This window comes from Delphinus delphis, chromosome 16, assembly GCF_949987515.2.
Source record: "Delphinus delphis chromosome 16, mDelDel1.2, whole genome shotgun sequence".
Taxonomy (NCBI): Eukaryota; Metazoa; Chordata; class Mammalia; order Artiodactyla; family Delphinidae; genus Delphinus; species Delphinus delphis.
Window position 1 is genome coordinate 72,536,383 of NC_082698.1, and position 23,364 is coordinate 72,559,746.

Sequence of the window (23,364 nt, forward strand, 5' to 3'; positions counted from 1 at the left end):
AGGGGATTTATATATAATTTTTCTGCAAAAATTTTAATAGCTCAGAATGATCACCTTCACTTGACATTTGACATGTACTACATAATTATTAAAAGGTAACATTTACAAAATTAATTAAGGGCTTCATACATTTTTCCAAGAACCACTCTTAATCCTTTGATATTTAACTCATTCCCTTCGGTATTGACATGTCACCATCCTTGTCAATTTTTTATTCTTGTTATTGCCAAAACCTCGTTTATCACTGGTCTTGAATGTGATTCAGACCAGTCTCCACCATCACTTCCACTGACTTCATGGAATTCTGAATCTTTTACACAAATTAAAACTTTGATTAGCAGTCCGTTTACATATCTGCATTTTGTTGTCAGATGAATCAAAGAGAGATTGTCACACAGAGGTGGACTTGCTGTACACTAGCATTCGTTGGAGGGTGGGGGGATGTTTGAATGGAAACCAATATCATAACCAGTACTCCACTGGTTTATATTTTTGGTATCTCAGCTTCGCCTCGCTGGACATCTTTGAATCTTCGGGAGCTCCGAGCGGTCGATCACTCAGATGATGAGGCCTCTTTGGTTGCCACATCAGGTACTGGGGCTGGAGAGGGAAAGGACAAGAGGACAGAGAATTAGGGAGAGTTTCCTTAACGGAACATTATCTTTTCAGGCAAGAGCTCTCTCTTTGCACGGGGAAGCCTGCTCACTCCCAAGGCTGCGGGCAGGAAGCTCCGAGGCGCTGTGTGCCTACCAGCGGGGCAGGCCTCTGCTGACTTCCTGGCATTGTTAGGGTGCTGGCTGCTTGCCGCAGGAGCCTGCAGAAGGGGATTTCTCAGAATGGAATGTTCTTCCAGGGATGTGTGGGTATTTACATCAAAGAAATGTAAAGTGAGCACAGAGCCAGTCTGGAGGGAGCTCATTTCATTTTTAAGAGCAGCCCATCTGCATTTAGTAAAGTTTTCATTTTTATTGTTCTTAAAAAAAAAAAAAACCCTATATAAACACTGTGCCATTATGAGAAATAGAAAGAAAATATCATCTTTTAAACCTACTACCCAAGCACAGCAGTTTGTTCATCCTGTTCCAAACTTTGTTTATATATTCTTATTTATTGTAATAATAATAAAAATTGATGACAACATTTATGGACTTTTTTCTGTCATTTTCAGTTACGTCATTTAGTCTCCATTAAAATCCATGAGATAGGTCATTATTACCTCCAATTTTACAGTTGAGAAAACTGAGGCGTGGAGTGGTTGTCCAAGTTCAAACTACTAGTAACTGGTGGGTCTTGAACCCTGGCAACTCTAGGGATTTCTTTCTTGACCACTATATTATTGCTTTATATTTTGCGTATAGCCAAGTCCATACATTAGAATTAATTTATCTTCAATTATAATAAAGACTATTAAGCCTGAAATTCAGATGTTGATTTTAAGAGTACTGATAGAAAAAGTAAAACATTGAAACTTTTAACATTTAAGTGAATTAACCATATTAAATCTAGCATCTTTATTCCCCCCTTATTCTACTTATATTGTATAAAATAGGGTTGTGCATAAAATATATACTATATATTATATGTGTATACATACATTCATAATTACTCTAAAAACTTGATGACAGGGACAGTGTCTGGCTTGTTCATAGCTATGGAATAGTGACAACCATGTGGCATCATTTGTTCAATTAATAATTATACCAGTTAATCTGTTTTGCATTTTTTTTCCCCTGATACACTCTGGAACTTTTTCCTCAAAATTCCCAGTTCAACATGATGTTAATAGATAACATTGAACAAAAAACTGGTCTTCATTGAGTTTGAGAAATGTTGGTTGAAAAACAAAATACTGCCTAATATGCATTGTGAAGTTATAATATACATCCTTTTAAAAACTTATTTCTGATCATGTAACTCTCTTTTTTTCTTTTCTTTTCTTAGACCATCTGGGAGACTAGAATTCCACTGAGGACACTTTGGGAAACACTGATCTACAACTTATTTCTAGAACTCCAGGACTGTAGGTTTTCTGCTTCTCTTTTTAAACTCATCTTGAACTACTATTTAGTCAATTAGTGTTTCCAAAATAACCGGATGTTGTATGATTAGTCACCAGTATTTTCCTATTCCAAGTTGAATAATACAAAATATCAGAACAGAACAAAGCCCCAGACACTATAAAGATAAACTTTAAACCTGATTTAAAATGAAAACAAATAATGTTAGAAGAATTGGTTAAAAATAAGAATTAAAATGGTTGAGTTTTTTGCATGCTGCGAAAAACAAGTATTTTTTTTTTCTGGGACATTTTTGTATTTGTTTTAACCATAATCAACTATATCAAAAAATGGTTTCATTGAATGAGAATACTACCTAAAAGCTAATTTTAGTCCATACTATTCATGGAGCCGCTGAAAATCCTTATTTCTTATCCGTGGACATTATTGAATACCTGCACTTATTTTATACAGTTGTTATTTCACGTTATTTTTGAAGGGCCCACATTACTTCATACACTTGTCCAAGTCCTGTCTCAAAGTTGAGAGCATTATATTTTTCCATTCCAAATAGATCACTAGGAATACTTAAATGAGAAAAGTATGATCTTTCTCTGCATTAGAACATTTGGAATCAGCACCATAGACAATGAGTAAAAGAGGTTTCTGAAAACTGGCAACCTTTGAATTTTTAGAGCCAAGAATGCTGAATATAAACTTACCTTTTTTGGTCTCAATAAAACAGAAAGAATAAACCTCGTTTTGTGATTTTTAAATAATGTGTACACATACATAGTGTACATAGAAGAGGCCACGTCTGACACTCTTGCACATAACTCGTATGAGGCAGTAGGTGGCTTAGGAATGTATTCACACTATATATTAAATCATTCAAGGGCTGAATACTTCTAAAGTTATTTCAGTCCATAGAGTTCAAATCTGAGACCGTATAGACATACCTCATTTTATTGTGCTTCCCTTTATTACTCTTTGCAGACACTGCGTTTTTTTGTTTTGTTTTGTTTTGTATTTTTGCGGTACGCGGGTCTCTTACTGTTGTGGCCTCTCCCGTTGCGGAGCACAGGCTCCGGATGCGCAGGCTCAGAGGCCATGGCTCACGGGCCCAGCCGCTCCACGGTATGTGGGATCTTCCCGGAGCGGGGCACGAACCCGTGTCCCCTGCATCAGCAGGCGGACTCTCAACCACTGCGCCACCGGGGAAGCCCAGACACTGCGTTTTTTTTTAACAAATTGAAGGTTTGTGGCAACCCTGTGTCAAGTAAATCTTTTGGCACCATTTTTCCAACAGTATTTGTTCATCTTGTGACTCTGTCACATTTTGATAGTTCTCACAATATGTCAAACTTTTTCATTATTATTATATTTGTTATGGTGATCCGTGATTAGTGCTCTTTGATGTTACTATTGTAATTGTTCTGGGCCACCACGAATTGCGCCCATAGAAGATGATGAACTTAATTGATAAATGTTCTGTGTGTTCTGACTGCTCCACCAGTTGACCATTCCCTGTCTCTCTCCCTTTCCTTGGGTCTCCCTATTCCCTGAGACACAACAGCATTGAAATTAGTCCAGCTAATAACTCTACAATTGCCTCCAAGTGTTCAAGTGAAAGGAAGAATTGCACATCTCTCACTAGCATCAAAAGCTAGAAATGATTAAACTTAGTGAGGAGGACATGTGACAGCTATAGGCCTCTTGTGCCAAACAGCCAAGCTGTGAATTCAAAGGCGATGTTCCTGTAGGAAATGAAAACACAGCATCCATTCTTCAGCCCATGAATCGAGGAGTACTTCAGACTTTCAAGCCTTGCTGTCTAAGAAATAGATCTCGTAAGGCTGTAGCTGCCCTAGGTTGTGATTCCTCTGACGGATCTGGGCGAAGTAAATTGAAAACCTTCTGGAAAGGATTCACCATTCTAGATGCCATTAAGAACATTGGTGATTCGTGGGAAGAGGTCAAAATACCAACATTAACAGCAGGTTGGATGAAGTTGATTCCAACCTTCACGGATGACTTTGAGGGGTTCAAGACTTCAGGTGGTGAGTCAGTAACTGAAAATATGGTGGAAATAGCAAGGGAACTAGAATTAGAAGTGAGCCTGAAGATGTGACTGAACTGCTGCAATCTCATGATAAACCTTTAACGAAAGAGTTGCTTCTTATGGTTAATAAAGACAGTGGTTTCTTGAGATGTAATCTACTCCTGGTGAAGATGCTGTGAAGATTATTGGAATGGCAGCAAAAGATTTAGAATACTACACACACTTGGTTGAGAAAACAGTGGCAGGGTTTGAGAGGACGGACTCCAATTTCAAGTTCTGTTGTGGGGAAAATGCTATCAAACAGCATTGCATGCTCCAGAGAAATCATTCATGAAATGGAAGCTTAAATTGACGTGGCAGACTTCCTTGTCTTATTTTAAGAAATGACCACAGCCTCCCACCCTTCAGCAACCACCACCCTGACCAGTCGGCAGCCACCAACATCGGGGCAAGACCCTCCCCCCGCCAGCAAAAAGATTACAACCTGCTAAAAGCTCAGGTGATGGCTAGCATTTTTTAGGAATGAAGTATTTTTAAATTAAGATATGTACATTGTTTTTTCAGACATAATGCTATTGCACACTTAGTAGACTACAGTATAGTGTAAACATAACTTTTTTTTTTTTGTGGTACGCGGGTCTGTCACTGTTGTGGCCTCTCCCGTTGCGGAGCACAGGCTCCGGATGCGCAGGCTCAGTGGCCATGGCTCACGGGCCCAGCCGCTCCGCGGCATGTGGGATCTTCCCGGACCGGGGCACGAACCCGTGTCCCCTGCATTGGCAGGAGGACTCTCAACCACTGCGCCACCAGGGAAGCCCCTAAACATAACTTTTATACATACTGGGAAACCGAAAAATTCGTGTGACGAGCTTTATTGCAACATTTGCTTTATTGTGGTGGTCTGGAAGCAAACCTGTGATATTTCCAGGGAATTCCTGTGTTAGGCTTTTATTCAGCTACTTTTAAAAATATTTAGAGAGAGGAAAGGAAAATTGCAAAGGACCTTAAGGAAACCTGTTGGTCTTTGAAAACTCTATTTTGATTTTTCAGAGTATAACTTTGAAAGTTAAAGATATGACTCTGATACAAATATAGGGGCATATCAGAGATCTGTTAACTTTAATGAGGGGATCCATAAGAGGGGATCTATGAGATGATGATTAATGAGGGGATCTATAAGATGATGATGCTCTTGGTTCCAAGAACGTTTTGAGGATCTGAACATTTGCAGGCATTTAGAAAGAATGTTAGTATAAGATTGTTAGGTTAGATGCAAGATTGGTTAAAGCTGCACAACACAATATAACCATCAATGCTGAGGTTATCTTTTCCTCTGGACAGATTGGACAAAATGTACGATGTTAACACGTAACTCCACCGTGTCAGGAATCGAACTTACGAGTGAATAGCATGTCAAACACAAGTCCATTTTTTTTTTAGAGAATTAAGCAGTCCTTGGGTGGACCTGTGAAAAATGTCTCGTGACACTGAAAGGTCTCGCTCTTTCCCCTTAGTACCAAGTTTTGAGTAATTTTTCTGATAACCTGAAAATGAAATTTTGAAATTTTTTGCTATCGTTTAACTCACCGTCTGATATAATTTTGACCAAAAACCATCTCAGCTGCTTCTGGGAGTGGAGAAGTTAAAAGAAGGGAATGGGGAATCTTCTTAATTCGGAATTCAAAATAAGCATCTTTCCCAGGTGACTGTTCACTCTATATCAAGGTCAACGGGCAGGAGAAATTAACGATGGAAAGAGTTCAGGACAAACATCTCCAGGGTAACGAAGCAAGTAGGGGCTAACAGCCTTCCCCTCCCCCAGCAAGGCTGCCTTTATTTAAAGGCGGTAGCGTGGGTGCATTTGCTCTCTCATCTTTTGTAAAGGTGGTTGGGAGTGGAGCTCGGGCGGGCTGCTCTTGCAGAGGAAACCCCCTCTCGCTCACGGTCCCCCCACCCAGTCACCAGCTAATGCCTGGAACAAATTCTTCACCCGCCCTGCGTGGGCTCATTCACAGCTCTGCAGTCCGGGGCTGGGCGCTTCCTCTTCGGGACTGAAATAACAGAGTGCAGACAGATCTGGTGTGATGCAGCTAGCCCTCTTTCAGAGGCTTTTCTTTTTCCTGGGCAATAAACACACACCCACACATCCACACCCCCAAAACAGCAGCTATGTTTCCCTCCCCCTTCTCGTTCCCTTCCAGCTTTTTCTGAACGGTTTCTGAATCTCTGCGAGCCTCCATCCCTAGAGGGAGGTAGCTCTGTAAAACTGGTAGGAGACGTCTGGAAGAAAGCAAGTCGCCCGCGGATTTCAGCACCTAGGCAGAAACAGTCAGGCTTTCCCGGGGGTGGCGGGTACCGGGAGGCCCGGATTAAACTCGGCGCTCGGCTGGCGAGATTGGGGTCGTGCGGTCACGCTCCAGGTGCTCCTCGAGGGGGTCCCGGGGTCCCGGGGTCCCGGCCCCGCCGCCGCGCCCCGCCCAGCTCTGTCCCCGCAGCCTCGCGGGCTGCCGGGCTTTGTGGTTCGCCCGTGCGGCCGGGCCCCTGCTGGGGGTGTCGTTACGAGCATGTGCAGACAGCAGCCCAAGGTAGAGCGAGTGTGCCGGGGAGCCCTGAGACTTGCCTTGCAATGCCATGTTTGTGTATGTGCTCTAACTCCCGGAGAGCAATCAGGGAGACGGCTCCCCGGCCGGACTTGGCTGATGTTTTCTTGTTTCTGTTTCAGCCTTCAGGATAATTCCTTCAGCAGCACCGCTGTAACAGAGTAAGTGCTTTTCGTCACTAAAATAAGATTTGCATGCCTTTCTCAGGAAGCAACTATCGGGAAGGTATCCTCTACCGTTTCCAGCCGCTCTGGGTACTAGATGCATTGTCTCCTGTAATCTGGGGTTGTGAAGACCGCGAGATGTGGGGACCGATGGGGCCCAGAAATCTTTACAGGTTGAAATCAGTCTTTTAGCAACTACGGGAGAGTGATTAAAACAAACTGATGGCCTGCGGGAGCTCAGTGCTCCAAAATACGTGTTCTTGGAGTTCAGATTTTTTAAAAAAATAAATCTCTCTGACATGCCAGTAGGAGAGCTTTGTTGTATTTTGCCAACGCTGGTGTCTGTTTTCATGGAGCATGCTGTGTACATTTACGGCAAATAGGAGATGGATGTGAAATGAGTTGGATTCCAGCATGTGATAAATAGGCTAAACTTAGTCTCACCCTCTGCTGTGTACAGACTTTTAAGACACAGTAGAGTAAACTTTTCTTGCATGCCCTTTGTCAATTTTGTCTTCTGCCCTCAGAGATCTGGCTATAGGAGGAATGCGTTATCTAGTCTCATGGTTAAAGCTTTCGATTGGGACGACTAACACCGTTCAAACATGGAATGAAGGAGTGAATATTTTACTCAAGGCCAGCATGCATGGTATTTTTTTATTAGATATTTATAGTTTGTGGTTTTAATTCTTGTCATCCCTTCCTTAATATGTTTTTCTAATACTGTTATATGTATATGTTAAAAATTAACAGGTAGTATATTATGCTAATACTATATGTCACTGATATATAATTTACATATATCCATATATGTATGAAATGTCTGTATTTTATTTAGTAGTCTTTCTCTAGGCTAACTCATTATGTTTACTTCCGGGACCTTACGATAGAAGTCACTCTAAACATTTTTTCAGGAAAAAGGGGGTATAAGGTTGTATACTCAACTACATTTAAAAACGCTGCATCAAAAAAAGTTTGATACAGAAGTCCCGGTAACTTGGGAGTTATTTTCTAAAGTTCCCTAAAAGGCAAATAAATTATGTGAGTTTCAAGTCACTGTCACGATGACTGGGTGATGAGGGCTGCAGGGCTTCCCGGGCCCTCTTGTTTTTCACATTCCTTTGTTTCTCTGTTTGGATGTGCTGCTCTCAGTGTTGAGCTTTGGGCTCACTTAAGTTTAGTTACTTTTTTTTTAAAAAAAAAGGCCCAGGGTTGATTTTAGAAGATCCAATGTAGAATACTCATTGGGACCTGCTGTGTCCCCTTAATGAGACTGCTTGGTAATGGTGCTACAGCTTTGCTTTTCTAAAAGCCTAAGAGTGGGGAGAGATGCAGGCCAAAGCATGCAGGCCAAAGATGAGGCTGTGACTCCCTGGTTCAGGTGCACAGGTATTGCTTTCCTCCTTGTGCTGTGCTTACAGCACCAGATGCTTTCTGGGCCTGATTCTCAGGACCCCTGTGTGGCTGAATCCCCAGAGTCAGCCATAGGCATCGCAGCTTCAAAATGGAGTCACTTAATTCTAGATTTCACATGGACAGTATTTTAAAAATTGGCTTTATAGTTAAATGCTGGGGAAAGTCTGGTACCTTGTCTTTGGACACTCCCCAAGGAGTTCTGATTGCATAAGGTCCTGTTGTTGTTTTCACAGAAGTGACAGTGATTTATTTTAAAAGGCACTGAGTGACAATGGGGATGCCATCTGGCTAATCTAAAAACCCGAGGAGAACATTTGAAGCATACCAAATCTTCATAGGTGTAACAGTACAGACGAGGGTCATTTAAAGCTAGTCATCCTCTAATATAGTATTTTCTCCTCCCCTCAGTAATATGAACCGTTTTCCGTGGTTCTCTGGGCATGACCCTAAAGTCAGCAGGACCAGGATGCACTACACTGAGACAAAGAAGTAGCATGTAATCAGTAAATGTTCACGTCTGGTCTCGGCATGCACAGAGGAGGCGCTTGCCTCTCTTACATGTTTTAGATACGAGAAAACGTCCCCTTTCTCCTATCCCCACCTCACTCCTACTTCCTCCTACCCACATGTACTTATCTTTTTTAGTGCCTGAAATTCTACCTAGAGATGATTTTGTTTTTGGATGAAGAACTCTGGTGGTGACCCTTATTAAAATGGAAATTAAAAAGTCTGTGCCCCTGGGAGGTGGATTCAAATTGTCATTAATACTTTAATATAAATTATGTTAGCAGCTAGTCTAGCCTAAGAGGGTTCTGCTTTGCCAGCTGGGGGTCTTATAAGAGTCAAGGTGAAGGGGAATTGGGAGGGACTCAGGGATGTATTTTATGCTTTTCTCAGTTTCTCCCATGCCTGGCCCTGTCTGTGCAGCTCTGGACCAGTTCAATTTCTTTTGCTACCCAAATTCTTCTGAGAGCAGAATGGCCTTGGCCTTGGCCTTCTCTTCTGTATCTGCAGCGCCCTTTCATCTGTTATTTTTCCATGGTCATTTCCTCTGTTGCCCTGGCTAACCTGTTATTTGAAATGAAGCCTGCCCAGCAATGAATTCTGCAACAAATTAGTTATCATGCAAAGCAGTAATTCTCAAAACCACAGTAATTCTCAAAACCAACTGATTATCAGTATCAGCTGGGGAAGGGAATGGGGGCTTGTGAAAAATCCAGCTTCCCAGGCTTTATTCCCAAGTGGGAACCTAGAAGTGGGTGATTATGTTGGAGTCAGCCCACTTGCTGGTCTGGGTTTTTAAACCTTTAGGTCAGTGTTGAACTGTTCAGAAGCATACTAGTTATGTGGGGAGAGGGCAGAAAAACTCGCATTCCTGGGCTCCACCCCCAGAGAGTTGATCTAGTGGGGCTGCGGGTGGGGATGAGGCTGGAACTTGCTATTTTTTTTTCCATTTTTTAAATTAATTTATTTTTAAAAATTGAAGTATAGTTGATTTACAGTGTTGTGTTAATTTCTGCTGTACAGCAGAGTGATTCAGTTATACACACACACACACACACACACACACACATATACACATTCTTTTTTATATTCTTTTCCATTATGGTTTATCCCAGGATATTGCATATAGTGGAACCTGTATTTTAATCAGACACACTTTGAGAAATCCCACAGGATTGCAGGCTATACCCCTGCAACTGTGCCTTCAAGGGACATGGTACTGCAGGGAATAGAAGTCCCCTTCCGGGTACAACTACAGTTTATCTACTCACCAGACTGAGATCTCTCTTCTTATTTACCTCAAGACAAAAAAGAGAACCTCTCATGGGTACTTCTTACTCCACCATTATCCTAAGAAACAAGTCTTTCTCTCTCTTGTGAACCCCTGGGAACGTAGACTGAAGAGACTGTTCAGTGGGCTTAGTGTGGTGGAGCAGAAGTGACACAGGCATCACTGCTTTACGCCTCGGAATCCTGGGAAATTCCTCAGCCCCTGTGTGAAGGTAATTTACACCATTGTCAGGCTTAATTGAGATCATATGAAAGAGAAGGTGAACTATAAAGTACCATCTAACTTTTTCTTGTTTGTGGTTGATAGAGGAAGCAAAAGTCCAAATAGAAGAGTTACGACCCTGAGCATTTCACAAAGAAATGAGGGCAAGGACAAATTATCCATGTATTGTCTGGGCAACAACAAATTAAGAACTCTGGGAACTTAGAATCTAGTTGATGAGAACCTCAAAGGAAGTCAGTTAATAGAGGTGTCTTCACATTTTTTACTGTGAACAACAATAAACACATTTTATGTTGCAGTCCAGCACAAATGTATAGATATGGTTTATTTAAACAAGTTTCGTGAAATAACACTTAACCCTCACTATACTGACATTTTCTATTCTGTTTCTCTACCAATAGTAACAACAAAATGCCAGTAGCTGCTCTCTAATATCAGGACCTCCTAATAGGTCACAATTTATAGTTTGAAAAAGTTTGTACTAGAAGATGCCTGGTTTTGATAATTTACAAAGAACATCATTAAAGGGTTGGTCTTTAAATTCTTTTATTGGAATAACATGTAGGAAGAGAATCTCATGCCCAAGACCAGTTGGACACTTGATCTGAGTTGATTTTTTTTCCAGGAGTAGGAATATTTGGATATGGGTTCCCAGTGTGGAATCCAGTTTTATAATTGGGCCAGTATTGTGCCTTTGCCGGGGGCTCCTGGGTGAGGAATCAGTAGAACAATCAGAAAGATGTTAATTGAGTAGAGCTTGATGGTCTTCATCAAAGCAAATGGAAATTGAACTAAAAGAGCTTGCATATGTGTGCCACGGAAGCCATAAGGAGATCTATTTCATCGCTATGTCTGCAAGCTAGGAATTGTGTTTTCTTGAGTGATGACTGGAGTTGTTCAGTAGTCCTTAAAATCGGATCAGCTAATTAGGTCTGGCTTCAGATTTCAGAAAGCATCTGCAACTTTGTATGTTCTGGTGCCGATTTCTTATTTTTAACTAATTGTACTTTGGGAAGAAAAATTAATAAATCAAATGAGGAGGAGAAAAAATAGTTCTTGCCAAATTCCCAAACAATAGGTATTGTTGAGCTGTAAGGTTGAAACTCTGTTTGAACCCTAGTTCTTTGGAAGCAACAATTCTAGATTTCTGTTCTTCATTGGCTTTTCTACTTAGCTAGGTTGTTTTTATTGGGAAACATTTTTATTCATTATACAGCTCCGACGATCTATTACAGTAAATGCCTCTAATGGAGGAGAACAAGACAACGTTTAGGAATTTAATTGTTGTTTTCCATGAGGTGGACAAAGTGCGTTATTGAGAGTCAAAAAAAAAAAAATGGGAAAGCAAGGAAATTGAGTTCATTTTGTTAAGGAGAGCATTTGTTAAGTCGATGCATTTTTTTTCCCCAGCTGCCAGCAGGTAAAGAGGGTTAGAGTCTGTTAGGTTAGAGCCTTTGTTTAATTCATTACAAAACCATAATTTAAAAGGGATAGTAAGGGAAGAGGACTGAAGCTTTCATCAGTTTGTTTTGTGGGTAAATTATACACCACTGCTGGTAAGGAATATTTTAAATTTCTAAAAGATTTCATGTAGTATAAATACTGTATTATGGTTATATCTATGTATGTAGATATTTATTTATTTATGTCTACTCATTACATTGGGACTCTGTCAGAGCAGGGTCTAGGTCTTTCTCAACTTTCTGTCCTTTAGCAGTAGTGCTACTCAAAGTGTTGTTCACAAATTGTAACTTGTCTGAGACAAGAACAGTACAGAAATAGGGAGTATGCCTTTAATAACTTTTATAGCAATTTGATATTCCTGCGACCTTTTTACCAAATTATCTCTCCACAGTGGATTGGAAATAGAAAACCAACTGATCAATCGTGAATCCCAAAAAGTTTGAGAAGCACAGCTCCAATGCCTAAGGCAGTACTTGGAAGGCAGCAAGTGCTCAATAAATGCTTGTTCAATTATTCCAGGGAACAGACTTGCTGAGGGGCCCGAGTTAATGATTTGATTCAAGTATTTATTGAGTGTCTACTCTGGGGTAACATTGTAGGCACTGTGGCAGTGTATCTAGAAAAAGAAATGATGGTTATTTCTTTTCATGGAATTAACAGCTAATTTAAAAGATCTCAGAGGTACAAAGGAATTACATAACAGTGCTAGGCAAGATCTAGTTGGTTACTAAAACCTCAGAATGAAGAGTAAACCGTTCTGTACTAAGGTTAAAATGGGAACATGGCACGTGGGTGAATGTGGCGAGGAAAGTTCACAGGGCTTGTGAGGCTGGAGCAGTGAAGGCTGAGTAGGAGTTGAAGATGGAAAAAAGCATTCCAGGCTGGAGTGGTGTGGGGTGAGGCGGAGTGGGAAGGGCTGAGAATAGGAACGAAGGCTCCCTCATACACTAGAGTGAGAGAATGGTCCTCCTCCAGAGGCACTTAGGCAGTGTGGAACACTGGAGAGTTTTGAATATGGAAGAGCCAAGAATTTTTCACGAGGTTATTTCAGAAATTTTGTGAAAAGGAAGGATGTCAAGAAAGTCTGGAGGCCAATGGAGTGAGCCAAAGGGCAGCTGGTGTGGTTTGGGACTGCTTTGAGGCAGAAGAAATGCCAAGAGGCATGTAGCGGAGTCTCTTTTGAGCCAACAGGAATCCACCAGTGTTGGTGTCAGATGTTCCCTCAAGTGCTGTGAACACTTAGGTTCTTGCTAAGATCTTGTTTGCTTAGGTGATGGGGAGTAGTGGACGAAAAAGGAGTGTTACCTCTGGTTCTAAGCGTTTAAGCTCACATGGTATGACAACATTGGTATCATTACCTGGTAGACATTGGGGAATTGACGCTGGCTTGAGTGAGAGTGGTAAAGATTGTTCCATTTTTTAGTTTCCTGTGCTAATCGTCAGATAATTTTAGACTGTTGCTGCTTCTGCTGCAGCAGACAGTTGGATCTGATGTGGTTTTATCTCCTCTCTCCAGGTGTGACGAAGACACGGTCTCTCTGCATGAAGATCAGACTGACTGCTCTAGTCTCAGGTAGGACTCACCATTGCTTGGTTCTTAATTATGAAGGACAGAAACCATCTGGGTCTGGTATCTTAAGTCTCTTCTTTGAATTCTAATACTTTGTTCTCATGTTCTGTTTCTTCTAATAGATTATCAGCTGTTGAAGGAAGTTTTGTCTTGTCCACTTTGTATACCCCCCTTAGCACGCAGGACGGTGCCTTTTCTATGGAGAATGCTCAGTAAATGCCTATTGAATTCAACATTGATTAGCACATCTGTTCCCATCATAGACCTTAAGGAAGAGCTTCTAGGTTTATTCACCAAACGTGGCATTGAGTGTCTGGATCTTGGTCATCACCGGGTTCACGGTATGATGGCAGAACCTTCAGGTTAACCATTTCTTCTACATTTGCTTCACTCCAGCACTTTCACATGCATTTTATTATTTCATCTAAACAACTGAAAGGAAGCTGATGTTTCCCTCCTCATCCTAGATGGAGAAACTGAGGCTCAGAGGGATTATAGCTCATCCAAGGTAACACAGCCGCTATGAGGCAGCATTTGGACACTGGTCTGTGTGACACTTGTTGGGTAACAGACATTTGTTGAAGGCCTTTGTTTCATACATTTTTGTGTGCCAGAAACCAGTGGAGATACGGGATGGAGAAATTCAAACCAATCCCTGCTCCCAGGAATTCAGTTCACTGGAGGAGATAGGCCAGAATATAGATGATGATGCTGCAGTGCATTAAGTGCTGTTTTACTAGCGGGAAACAGAGGATTCACTTAGAGTGACCAAATAGCCCAGTGAGGTTTCTGGGATGGATTCCTGAAGAAAACTCCACATGTCACATGACTCTTTTTTTTGGTGGAATATAAGGCCGAAAAACCAAGCAGAGGGAGCAACTTACTGGTAAGCCAACAGAGGGCAGAGAAAATAATTCAACTTGAAGGTATAGCAAGCAGTTCAGGATGGCAGGAACCCTGAGAGCTGAGGATGCCAGGAGTGGTAAGAAATAAAGTTCCAGAGATAAACAAAGACCTGATTACAAAGGGTTTATATACCCTGCTAAGGAGTTTGGAATTTATCCTGGAGGTATTGGGAAGACTAAACATAACCTTCAGTTTTTTCTTTGCAAATAACCACTCGCCCAAGGCCCCAAGTGAGAGTAGCCCCCATTTATTGGATTGTGGTCTTGAGCCAACTTTCTTTGGTAGGCATTTCACAGAGACCGTACTGCCTCTGTCACGTAGAGATGCCGGCATCTTCTGGATGAGGGTCACAGAGGTGAGGTGGTGTGGCTCCGGCTGCATTTCTAACAAGTAGGAGGATATTTTGGACTCTTGTTCTTTTCAGAACACCGTGCTCGTTCTCAGTTATGACTGATTCCAGTAAGCGGTGACGTAAATTACGTCACCTATATTCTGTTTTGGGGATTCTGAGGAACCAGTGATAGGTTGGAAATGTATTTCTAAAGATGACTTTTCTATTTAGGTTTTATATTTGTGTAATGAGATAAAGATGCTTTTTGCCCCGTTTTTCAAGTCAAGGATGACATTTATAGCTTTTGGGCACCTTGAAACTATGATATGTAAAACAAAATTCAGGTATTATTTTAGGAAGGAGTCTATCAAAAGCGTCGTTTTAGATTTGAAAAGTCATTTTTATTCTTGAGTGCGCTAGAATCCTCCTCGAATGAGGAACACTTAGGCTATGGTAGAGGTCGCTGTTGCTTCTTCCGTTGCTCACCCAGGAGCATAGGGTGTGCGGATGAGTAGTATTTGTCACTAGTGAGAGGCATGCATTTCAAATGAACTAGTGTAGTTCCAACTCATGGTGTGATACTGGTTTCCAAACCCATTAGTGACATACAATTTTTTTTTAATTACAGATCTTAAGGGAGAATATTAACCAGTGTCACTGACGTTGTTTTGTTGTTTGTGTTTTCAGTTACTATCATGAAGAATTATTTCACCCGTTGGGTTTTCCTTTACCAGATACTAAGTTTGTCCTGAGGCTTAAGTTTAACTCTTTCACATCATTTTATTTCCACATCTTGTCCAACGACATGCACCTCGGCCATGCTCCAGACATCCTGGCCCAATGTTTTCTTTGCTCTTATCCCAGAGACTAACTGGAGCTCATCTTCCTGATATCAGCTTAGTGAGTTTAATCTTCTATTTGTAAAAAGGCATCCTGAGCAGTCGACATAGAAATCTTTCTTTTGCTGTTCTTGTCTCTTGGCTTTATGTATCCTTGAGCCATGAGGAATTGCTTGCTAGCTGACCTTGCCAAAATCTCTTTTATGGGTACTGCTGGTCAGGGCACAGGAGGGAAAAACACCACCTGGGGGAAGTGGCCAGTCCTACAGAATTGCATGATCTAGTAGTGAATGATTGCTAATGGGTTAAGGACAATCATATTGATCGTATAAAGGGAATGCTTCATCTGGCTATGGTAGTTGCTGAATTCTTAGCAAAATAAGAAAATAAAATGCATCTAGATTTAAGAGGGACAAATGACTTCAAATAAGAGTGTTATTATGTCACTGTTTTTGAGGCAATTGAAGGGGGAGGGCGATGCTGTGTTGAATTTGATTGATGCGTGAAAATGAACACTGCCCTCCCAGCGCTGAGTGTGTGGAGGTAACGCCAGCCAGGTCAGTCTTCTCCAGCCGTTCACACCCTCAGGACCCAGATACTGGGATCTCTGGCTTTGCGTTGAGAGGGTTGTTCAGATAGATGGCTTGGCTGGGTAGAACTTGGCTCTTGTCTTAATTCTATTGAGGTAGTATGTATTCTATTAAAATAGACCCCAGTTAGACTTTTAAATGCGTCTGCAAGTTGTAAGGAGATGGTTAGAGACTTGCCAGTGAGGAGGAAACATCATGCCTTGAACTAAGGACACATGCATGAGAGACTGGGGACCCACCTGACCACTCCAGGTCTGGGTGAATTAGCCCTTTATTTAATCTCTGGGGTTTAGAGTGTTAATCTATAATGTAGTAATGACAATAGCTAACTGGAATATCTCACATTATTATTGGTGAGAGAAAAACATGACATATGTGAAACTATCTTGAAGTGAAAAATGAAAAACAAGTATGATAGTATGTGCAAAGCTACAACTACAGAAAGTATGTATCCACTAGCAAAGATGGGAAGGGAATGTGGTGTGATCTAAAAAGTGACATTCAGTTCTTCTGAAGCAGCCTACACTAAAAAGTTTGCTAGGTACCGTGTAAATGAGCTGCAGTGAGTGTCACCAGCCTCTCTTTCCCAGGGCGGATTATTAGACTTTTTTTGTTTTTGTTTTCAATTTGAAAGCAGTCACTGTTTATTAACTGACCAGATTACAAAAATAATCATGGTAGATACCTTAGTTCATCCTTCTAATAAGCCTGTTGATCTGGTCTTCCCTGTTGCCAGCATGTCCACCTTCTACAAAATGGGTGCTTTCTAAATTGGGTCTTTCCTGTTCTAGAGATGAAGACGATAAAGAAAATTATCCCGATGCCGGGGCTCCGCTAGAGGAGCCCGTGCCGTCCCGCGAGCCGCCGCAGCATGTAGAGCAGCCCGCGAGGCTGGACGTGCTGCGACCCAGCATGGGCAACTTCAAGTCCCGGAAGCCCAAGTCCATCTTCAAGGCCGAGAACGGGAGGAGCCACGGAGAAAGTCAGGTAGCAGGCCCCACCTCCTCAGACCTTGGCCAAGACAGGTGCTCCTCTGGCGAGAGCACCATTCCGGTGACGGTGATGGTCTGAGCACGTTATTTTGCAGGCGGAGATTAGCGTGACTTGCCATCGCGCACCTGCGACCTGGGACGCGTGCGTGCGCCCCTCCCGTGGGTTAATAGAGGAGTGCGCTGGGCAGGCTGCTCGTTTAGCGCCCTTTCAAACTGATACTCTTAAATGCCGGACTTTGACATTGATTTAGGGGAGCTGCGGCGTCCTTTGTGGGGGAGGGTGGAGGAGGATTTCCAATGAGCTTCACTTATCTAGGGTGTGTAACTCTGGCCCCAAACTTGGAGCCTCTTCTCAGCAAATCAGAAGTCCCAGGGTTATACAGAGCCATTCTTCTTAGGTTTCAGTTTAGTGGCTTTGGAAAAACACTCAAGCGTGTATGTGCATGATTGTACGTGTGTGTAGAATCTGGTTCTTTGAGGTAGATAAGTATTTAAGTGTATGAATGAAGCATCTTTCCAACTTGATTCAAGTAATACATTTTATACACAATTATTTATTTTACTTTTCTAGTCGTAGAGGGATGTATCAAAGAATGTGATTTTTAAAACTCTTAAATACTCCTCAAATAATTTATGGTGCTTTTAAAAGAGATGAAACGAATGTAATCCATTTTAATCTTACTAGGAGGTTAATGGTCCCAGCATTAAGATACTTGTAATGCACCTAACACAGTTTTGGGGACATAGGTGCTTCATTAATGTGACCTTTGCTTTTTTGTTAACACCTAACTGTTAACTTTAAAAATAATGTGGGAGGCTCTCAGTGTAATACGTTAATTATCTAATAACTTGAAGTCCAGTCCAACTTTGCCAATGGGCACCAGGTGATCTTCCTGCTAAAACAACTTGGGCTGGGCAGTTTATTTGACCTTGTAATTTTCTTATTTGCCTTGTGTTTTTTATCTCATTTCTTTTTTGGCATTGTGACCTCTTATTTAGTCAGTTAATTTTGCAGTGAGATGAAATGCTGTGAGCATTTATGAAGTTCTGTTGTAATTTTCTGAAACTGAGTTGAATTGTAGAGAGAGGCTAAGTGTGAAATATCATTTGAGTTATGATTAACTTGAGACCCTGCCTATTACTGAGTGTACCCAACACTTGTTTGATTAGAGAGTCTGGTGCTGGGGAGGACACAGGTACCCAAAGGGCTGCCTGCAGAGTCTGACTGGGTCTGGAGAGACTCTGACCTTGAATCTCCTACTAAAGGTCACCTGTGACATTGTGGGCTTTGGGTGACCAGCCGTCTCTCCTAGAATGCCCTCTTTCTTGTCATCCTTTAGTCTGGCCTCAGAGAAATTACGCAGTCGTCACTTGTAATAAGGTGCTAATGGGGCATGTGATTTCCAACACGTTGCTCATGCACAGGAAGATTCCAGGAGAGTGAGGTGCTTGTACAGTCTTTGCAGATAATACAGCATTGGAATCCAAGACTGCACGTAAAATTTCCAGCTCATTCCAAACATCCCAGTGTACACAATGAGATTGTTTTCCCCGTAATGACTAAGAGAACTTCGATAATATCATTTTAGGTCTTCCATATTTTGGAGAAATTTGAAACAGATTTCATTCTTCCCATTTTCTTTGGAGAGATATAATTGACAGTGGTTGAGTACTGATCAAGAACTGAGCATCTAGGGCTTCCCTGGTGACACAGTGGTTGGGAGTCCGCCTGCCGGTGCGGGGGACACAGGTTCGTGCCCCGGTCCGGGAGGATCCCACATCCTGCGGAGCAGCTAGGCCCATGAGCCATGGCCGCTGGGCCTGTGCGTCCGGAGCCTGTGCTCTGGCGGGAGAGGCCACAGCGGTGAGAGGCCCGCGTACCGCAAAAAACAAAACAAAACAAAACAAAAAAAGAACTGAGCATCTATAAATAATATTATTAATAAAGTCAGCTGACACTTATTTAAGCATTTACTGTGCTCCAGGTATGTACCATGTTTACGACAATCCCATGGAATGGTTATTATTATCTTTTTGTACAAATGGGAAAACGAAGGCTCAGAGGGATTACATAACCTCTTTAGTCAGATTTGGAAGAACTTGAGTGGAATGTCTTTTACATAAAAGCACAATATTTCTAACAAGAGGTACCCAGAACTTCCAAGTATGATTCTGGTGATTTACTTACCCCTTTTTATACAAAACCTTTTATTTCACTCTGGAATTTTTTTCCTTTGGTCATATATTGTGTTGCTAAGCAGTAATTAGTTATTGAGAAAAGATTACTTTGGAGAGAATTTTATAAGTATGTTTTTCTTCTCTGCCTTAAAGCTTTGTGATGTTGGTCACATAAGCTAGACAAACATTGTTTGAGTGAATGTTAGCTCCACTAGGACTTAGGTTCCTTGAGGTCAGTGAGTCAGTCTTTCTTGTCCACCTTTGGATCTCCGACACTCAGTCACTCAGTATTATTCAGTGAATGACTCAAAACTGTTTATATATATATATATATATATATACACACACACACACACACACACACACACACGTATACAATCACATATATAAATATTTTGTAAAATGGTACATACATATATTTCCGTAAAATGGAAGCATTATATCTTTATTCAGTTATAAAAAGTCACATTTCAAAAGAGCATATAGAGAGATTGGTTCAAGATGGCAGAGTAGAAGGACGTGCTCTCACTCCCTCTTTCGAGAACACTGGAATCACAGCTGCTGAACAGTCATCGACAGGAAGACACTGAAACTCACCAAAAAGATACCCTACATCCAAAGACAAAGGAGAAGCTACAGTGACATGGTAGGAGGGACACAATCACAATAAAATCAAATTCCGTAACTGCTGGATGGGTGACTCACAAACTGGAGAACACATACCACAGAAGTCCACCCACTGGAGTGAAGGTTCTCAGCCCCATGTCAGGCTTCGAAACCTGGGGGTCCAACAACGGGAGGAGGAATTCCTAGAGAATCAGACTTTGAAAGCTAGCGTGATTCGATTGCAGGACATTGACAGGACTGGGGGAAACAGAGACTCCACTCTTGGAGGGCACACACAAAGTAGTGTGTGCATTGGGACTCAGGGGAAGGAGCAGTGACCCCATAGGAGACAGAACCAGACCTACCTGCTAGTTTTGGAGGGTCTTCTGCTAGGGGGGAGGGAGGCGTGGCTGTGCCTCACTGTGAGGACAGGGACACTGCTGGCAGAAGTTCTGGGAAGTACTCCTTGGCATGAGCCCTCCCATAGTCCATCATTAGCCTCACCAAAGAGCCAGGGTACGCTCCAGTGTTGGGTCGCCTCACACCAAACACCCAACAGGGAGGGAACCCAGCCCCACCCATCAGCAGACAAGCATATTGAAGATTTACTGAGCTCTGCCCACCAGAGCAACAGCCGGCTCTTCCCACCACCAGTTCCTCCCATCAGGAAACTTGCACAAGCCTCTTAGATAGCCTCATCTACCAGAAGGTAGACAGCAGAAGCAAGAAGAACTATAATCCTGCAGCCTGTGGAACAAAATCCACATTCACAGATAGATAGACAAGATGAAAAGACAGAGGGCTATGTACCAGATGAAGGAACAAGATAAAACCCCAGAAAAACAACTACATGAAATGGAGATGGGCAATCTTCCAGAAGAAGAATTCAGAATAATGATAGCGAAGATGATCCAGGACCTTGGAAAAATAATGGAGGCAAAGATCGAGAAGATACAAGAAATGTTTAACAAAGATCTAGAAGAATTAAAGAACAAACAAACAGAGATGAACAACACAATAACTGAAGTGAAAACTACCCTAGAAGGAATAAGTAGCAGAGTAACAGGCAGAAGAATGGATAAGTGACCTGGAAGACAGAATGGTGGAATTCACTTCTGTGGAACAGAATAAAGAAAAAAGAATGAAAAGAAATGAAGACAGCCTAAGAGACCTCTGGGACAACATTAAACGCAACAACATTTGCGTTATAGGGGTCCCAGAAGAAGACAGAGAGAAAGGACCCAAGAAAATATTTGCAACATTATAGTCGAAAACTTCCCTAACATGGGAAAGGAAATAGCCACCCAAGTCCAGGAAGCGCAGAGAGTCCCATACAGGATAAACCCAAGGAGAAACATGCCGAGACACATAGTAATCAAATTTGCAAACATTAAAGACAAAGAAAAATTATTGAAAGCAGCAAGGGAAAAACGACAAATAACATACAAGGGAACTCCTATAAGGTTAACAGCTGATTTCTCAGCAGAAACTCTACAAGTCAGAAGGGTTTGGCAATGATATACTTAAAGTGATGAAAGGGAAGAACCTACAACCAAGATTACTCTACCTGGCAAGTATCTCATTCAGATTCGATGGAGAAATCAAAAGCTTTACAGACAAACAACAGGTAAGAGCATTCAGCACCAGCAAACCAGCTCTACAACAAATGCTAAAGGAACTTCTCTAAGTGGGAAACACAAGAGAAGAGAAGGACCTACAAAAACAAACCCAAAACAATTAAGAAAATGGTCATAGGAACGTACATATCGATAATTACCTTGAATGTGAATGGATTAAATGCTCCAACCAAAAGACACAGGCTTACTGAATGGATACAAAAACAAGACCCATATATGTGCTGTCTACAAGAGACCCACTTCAGACCTAGGGACACATACAGACTGAAAGTGCGGAGATGGAAAAAGATATTCCATGCAAATGGAAATCAAAAGAAAGCTGGTGTCGCAATACTCAGATAAAATAGACTTTAAAATAAAGAATGTTGGGCTTACCTGGTGGCGCAGTGGTTGACAGTCCGCCTGCCGATGCAGGGGACACAGGTTCATGCCCTGGTCTGGGAAGATTCCACATGCCGTGGAGTGGCTGGGCCCGTGAGCCATGGCCGCTCAGCCTGCACGTCCGGAGCCTGTGCTTCGCAATGGGAGAGGCCACAACAGTGAGAGGCCCATGTACTGCAAAAAAAAAAAAAAAAAAAAAAAAAAGAAGTTACAAGAGAAAAGGAAGGACACTACATAATGATCAAGGGATCAATCCAAGAAGAAGATATAACAACTATAAATATATATGCACCCAACATAGGAGCACCTCAATACATAAGGCAACTGCTAACAGCTCTAAAAGAGGAAATCGACAGTAACACAACAATAACGGGGGACTTTAACACCTCACTTACACCAATGGAGATCATCCAGACAGAAAATTAATAAGGAAACACAAGCTTTAAATGACACAAGACCAGATAGATTTAATTGATATTTATAGGAAATTCCATCCAAAAACATCAGATAACACTTTCTTCTCAAGTGTGCATGGAACATTCTCCAGGATAAATCACATCTTGGGTCACAAATCAAGCCTCAGTAACTTTAAGAAAATTGAAATCATATCAAGCGTCTTTTCTGACCTCAATGCTATGAGATTAGAAATCAATTACAGGGAAAAATGTAAAAAACACAAACACATGGAGACTAAACAATACGTTACTAAATAAGCAAGAAATCACTGAAGAAATCAAAGAGGAAATCAAAAAATACCTAAAGACAAATGACAACGAAAACACGAGGATCCAAAAACTATGGAATGCAGCAAAAGCAGTTCTAAGAGGAAACTTTATAGCTATACAAGCCGACCTCAAGAAACAAGAAAAATCTCAAAAAAAATCTAACGTTACACCTAAAGGAACTAGAGAAAGAAGAACAAACAAAACCCAAAGTTAGCAGAAGGAAAGAAATCATAAAGATCAGAGTAGAAATAAATGAAATAGAAACAAAGAAAACAACAGCAAAGATCAATAAAACTAAAAGCTGTCTTTGAGAAGATAAACAAAATTGATAAACCATTAGCCAGACTCAACAAGAAAAAAGAGGGAGAGGACTCAAATCAATAAAATTAGAAATGAAAAAGGAGAAGTTACAACAGACACCGCAGAAATGTAAAGCATCCTAAGAGACTATTACAAGCAACTCTATACCAATAAAATGGGCAACCTGGAAGAAATGGACAAATTCTTAGAAAGGTATAACCTTCTGAGACTGAATCAGGAAGAAATAGAAAATATGAACAGACCAATCACAAGTAATGAAATTGAAACTGTGATTAAAAATCTTCCAACAAAGAAAAGTCCAGGACCAGATGGCTTCACAGGAGAATTCTGTCAGACATTTAGAGAAGAGCTAACACCCATCCTTCTCAAACTCTTCCAAAAAATTGCAGAGGAAGGAACACTCCCAAACTCATTCTCTGAGGCCACCATCACCCTGATACGAAAACCAGACAAAGACTACAAAAAAAGAAAATTACAGACCAATATCACTGATGAATATAGAGGCAGAAATCTTCAGCAAAATATTAGCAAACAGAATCCAACAGCACATTAAAAGGATCATACACCA

The 23,364-nt window shown here is 41.4% G+C and overlaps 1 protein-coding gene across 6 annotated transcripts in view; it reads left to right on the forward strand.

Moving 5' to 3' along the window:
- Positions 1-6,332: 6,332 nt before the first annotated feature.
- Positions 6,333-23,364, forward strand: part of FAM13C (family with sequence similarity 13 member C) — a 136,217-nt gene continuing 119,185 nt past the window's right edge. For 2 of the 6 annotated variants that reach the window (XM_060034959.1, XM_060034960.1), the window contains exons 1-3: positions 6,700-6,820; positions 13,237-13,293; positions 16,748-16,943. In XM_060034959.1, the coding sequence (XP_059890942.1) occupies positions 6,759-6,820; positions 13,237-13,293; positions 16,748-16,943 (315 nt within the window). In that variant the 5' untranslated portion in view covers positions 6,700-6,758. Of the gene's footprint in view, positions 6,645-6,699; positions 6,821-7,350; positions 7,473-13,236; positions 13,294-16,747; positions 16,944-23,364 lie in introns of those variants that run through there. The other 4 variants (XM_060034961.1, XM_060034963.1, XM_060034962.1 and 1 more) reach the window with 4 other exon arrangements.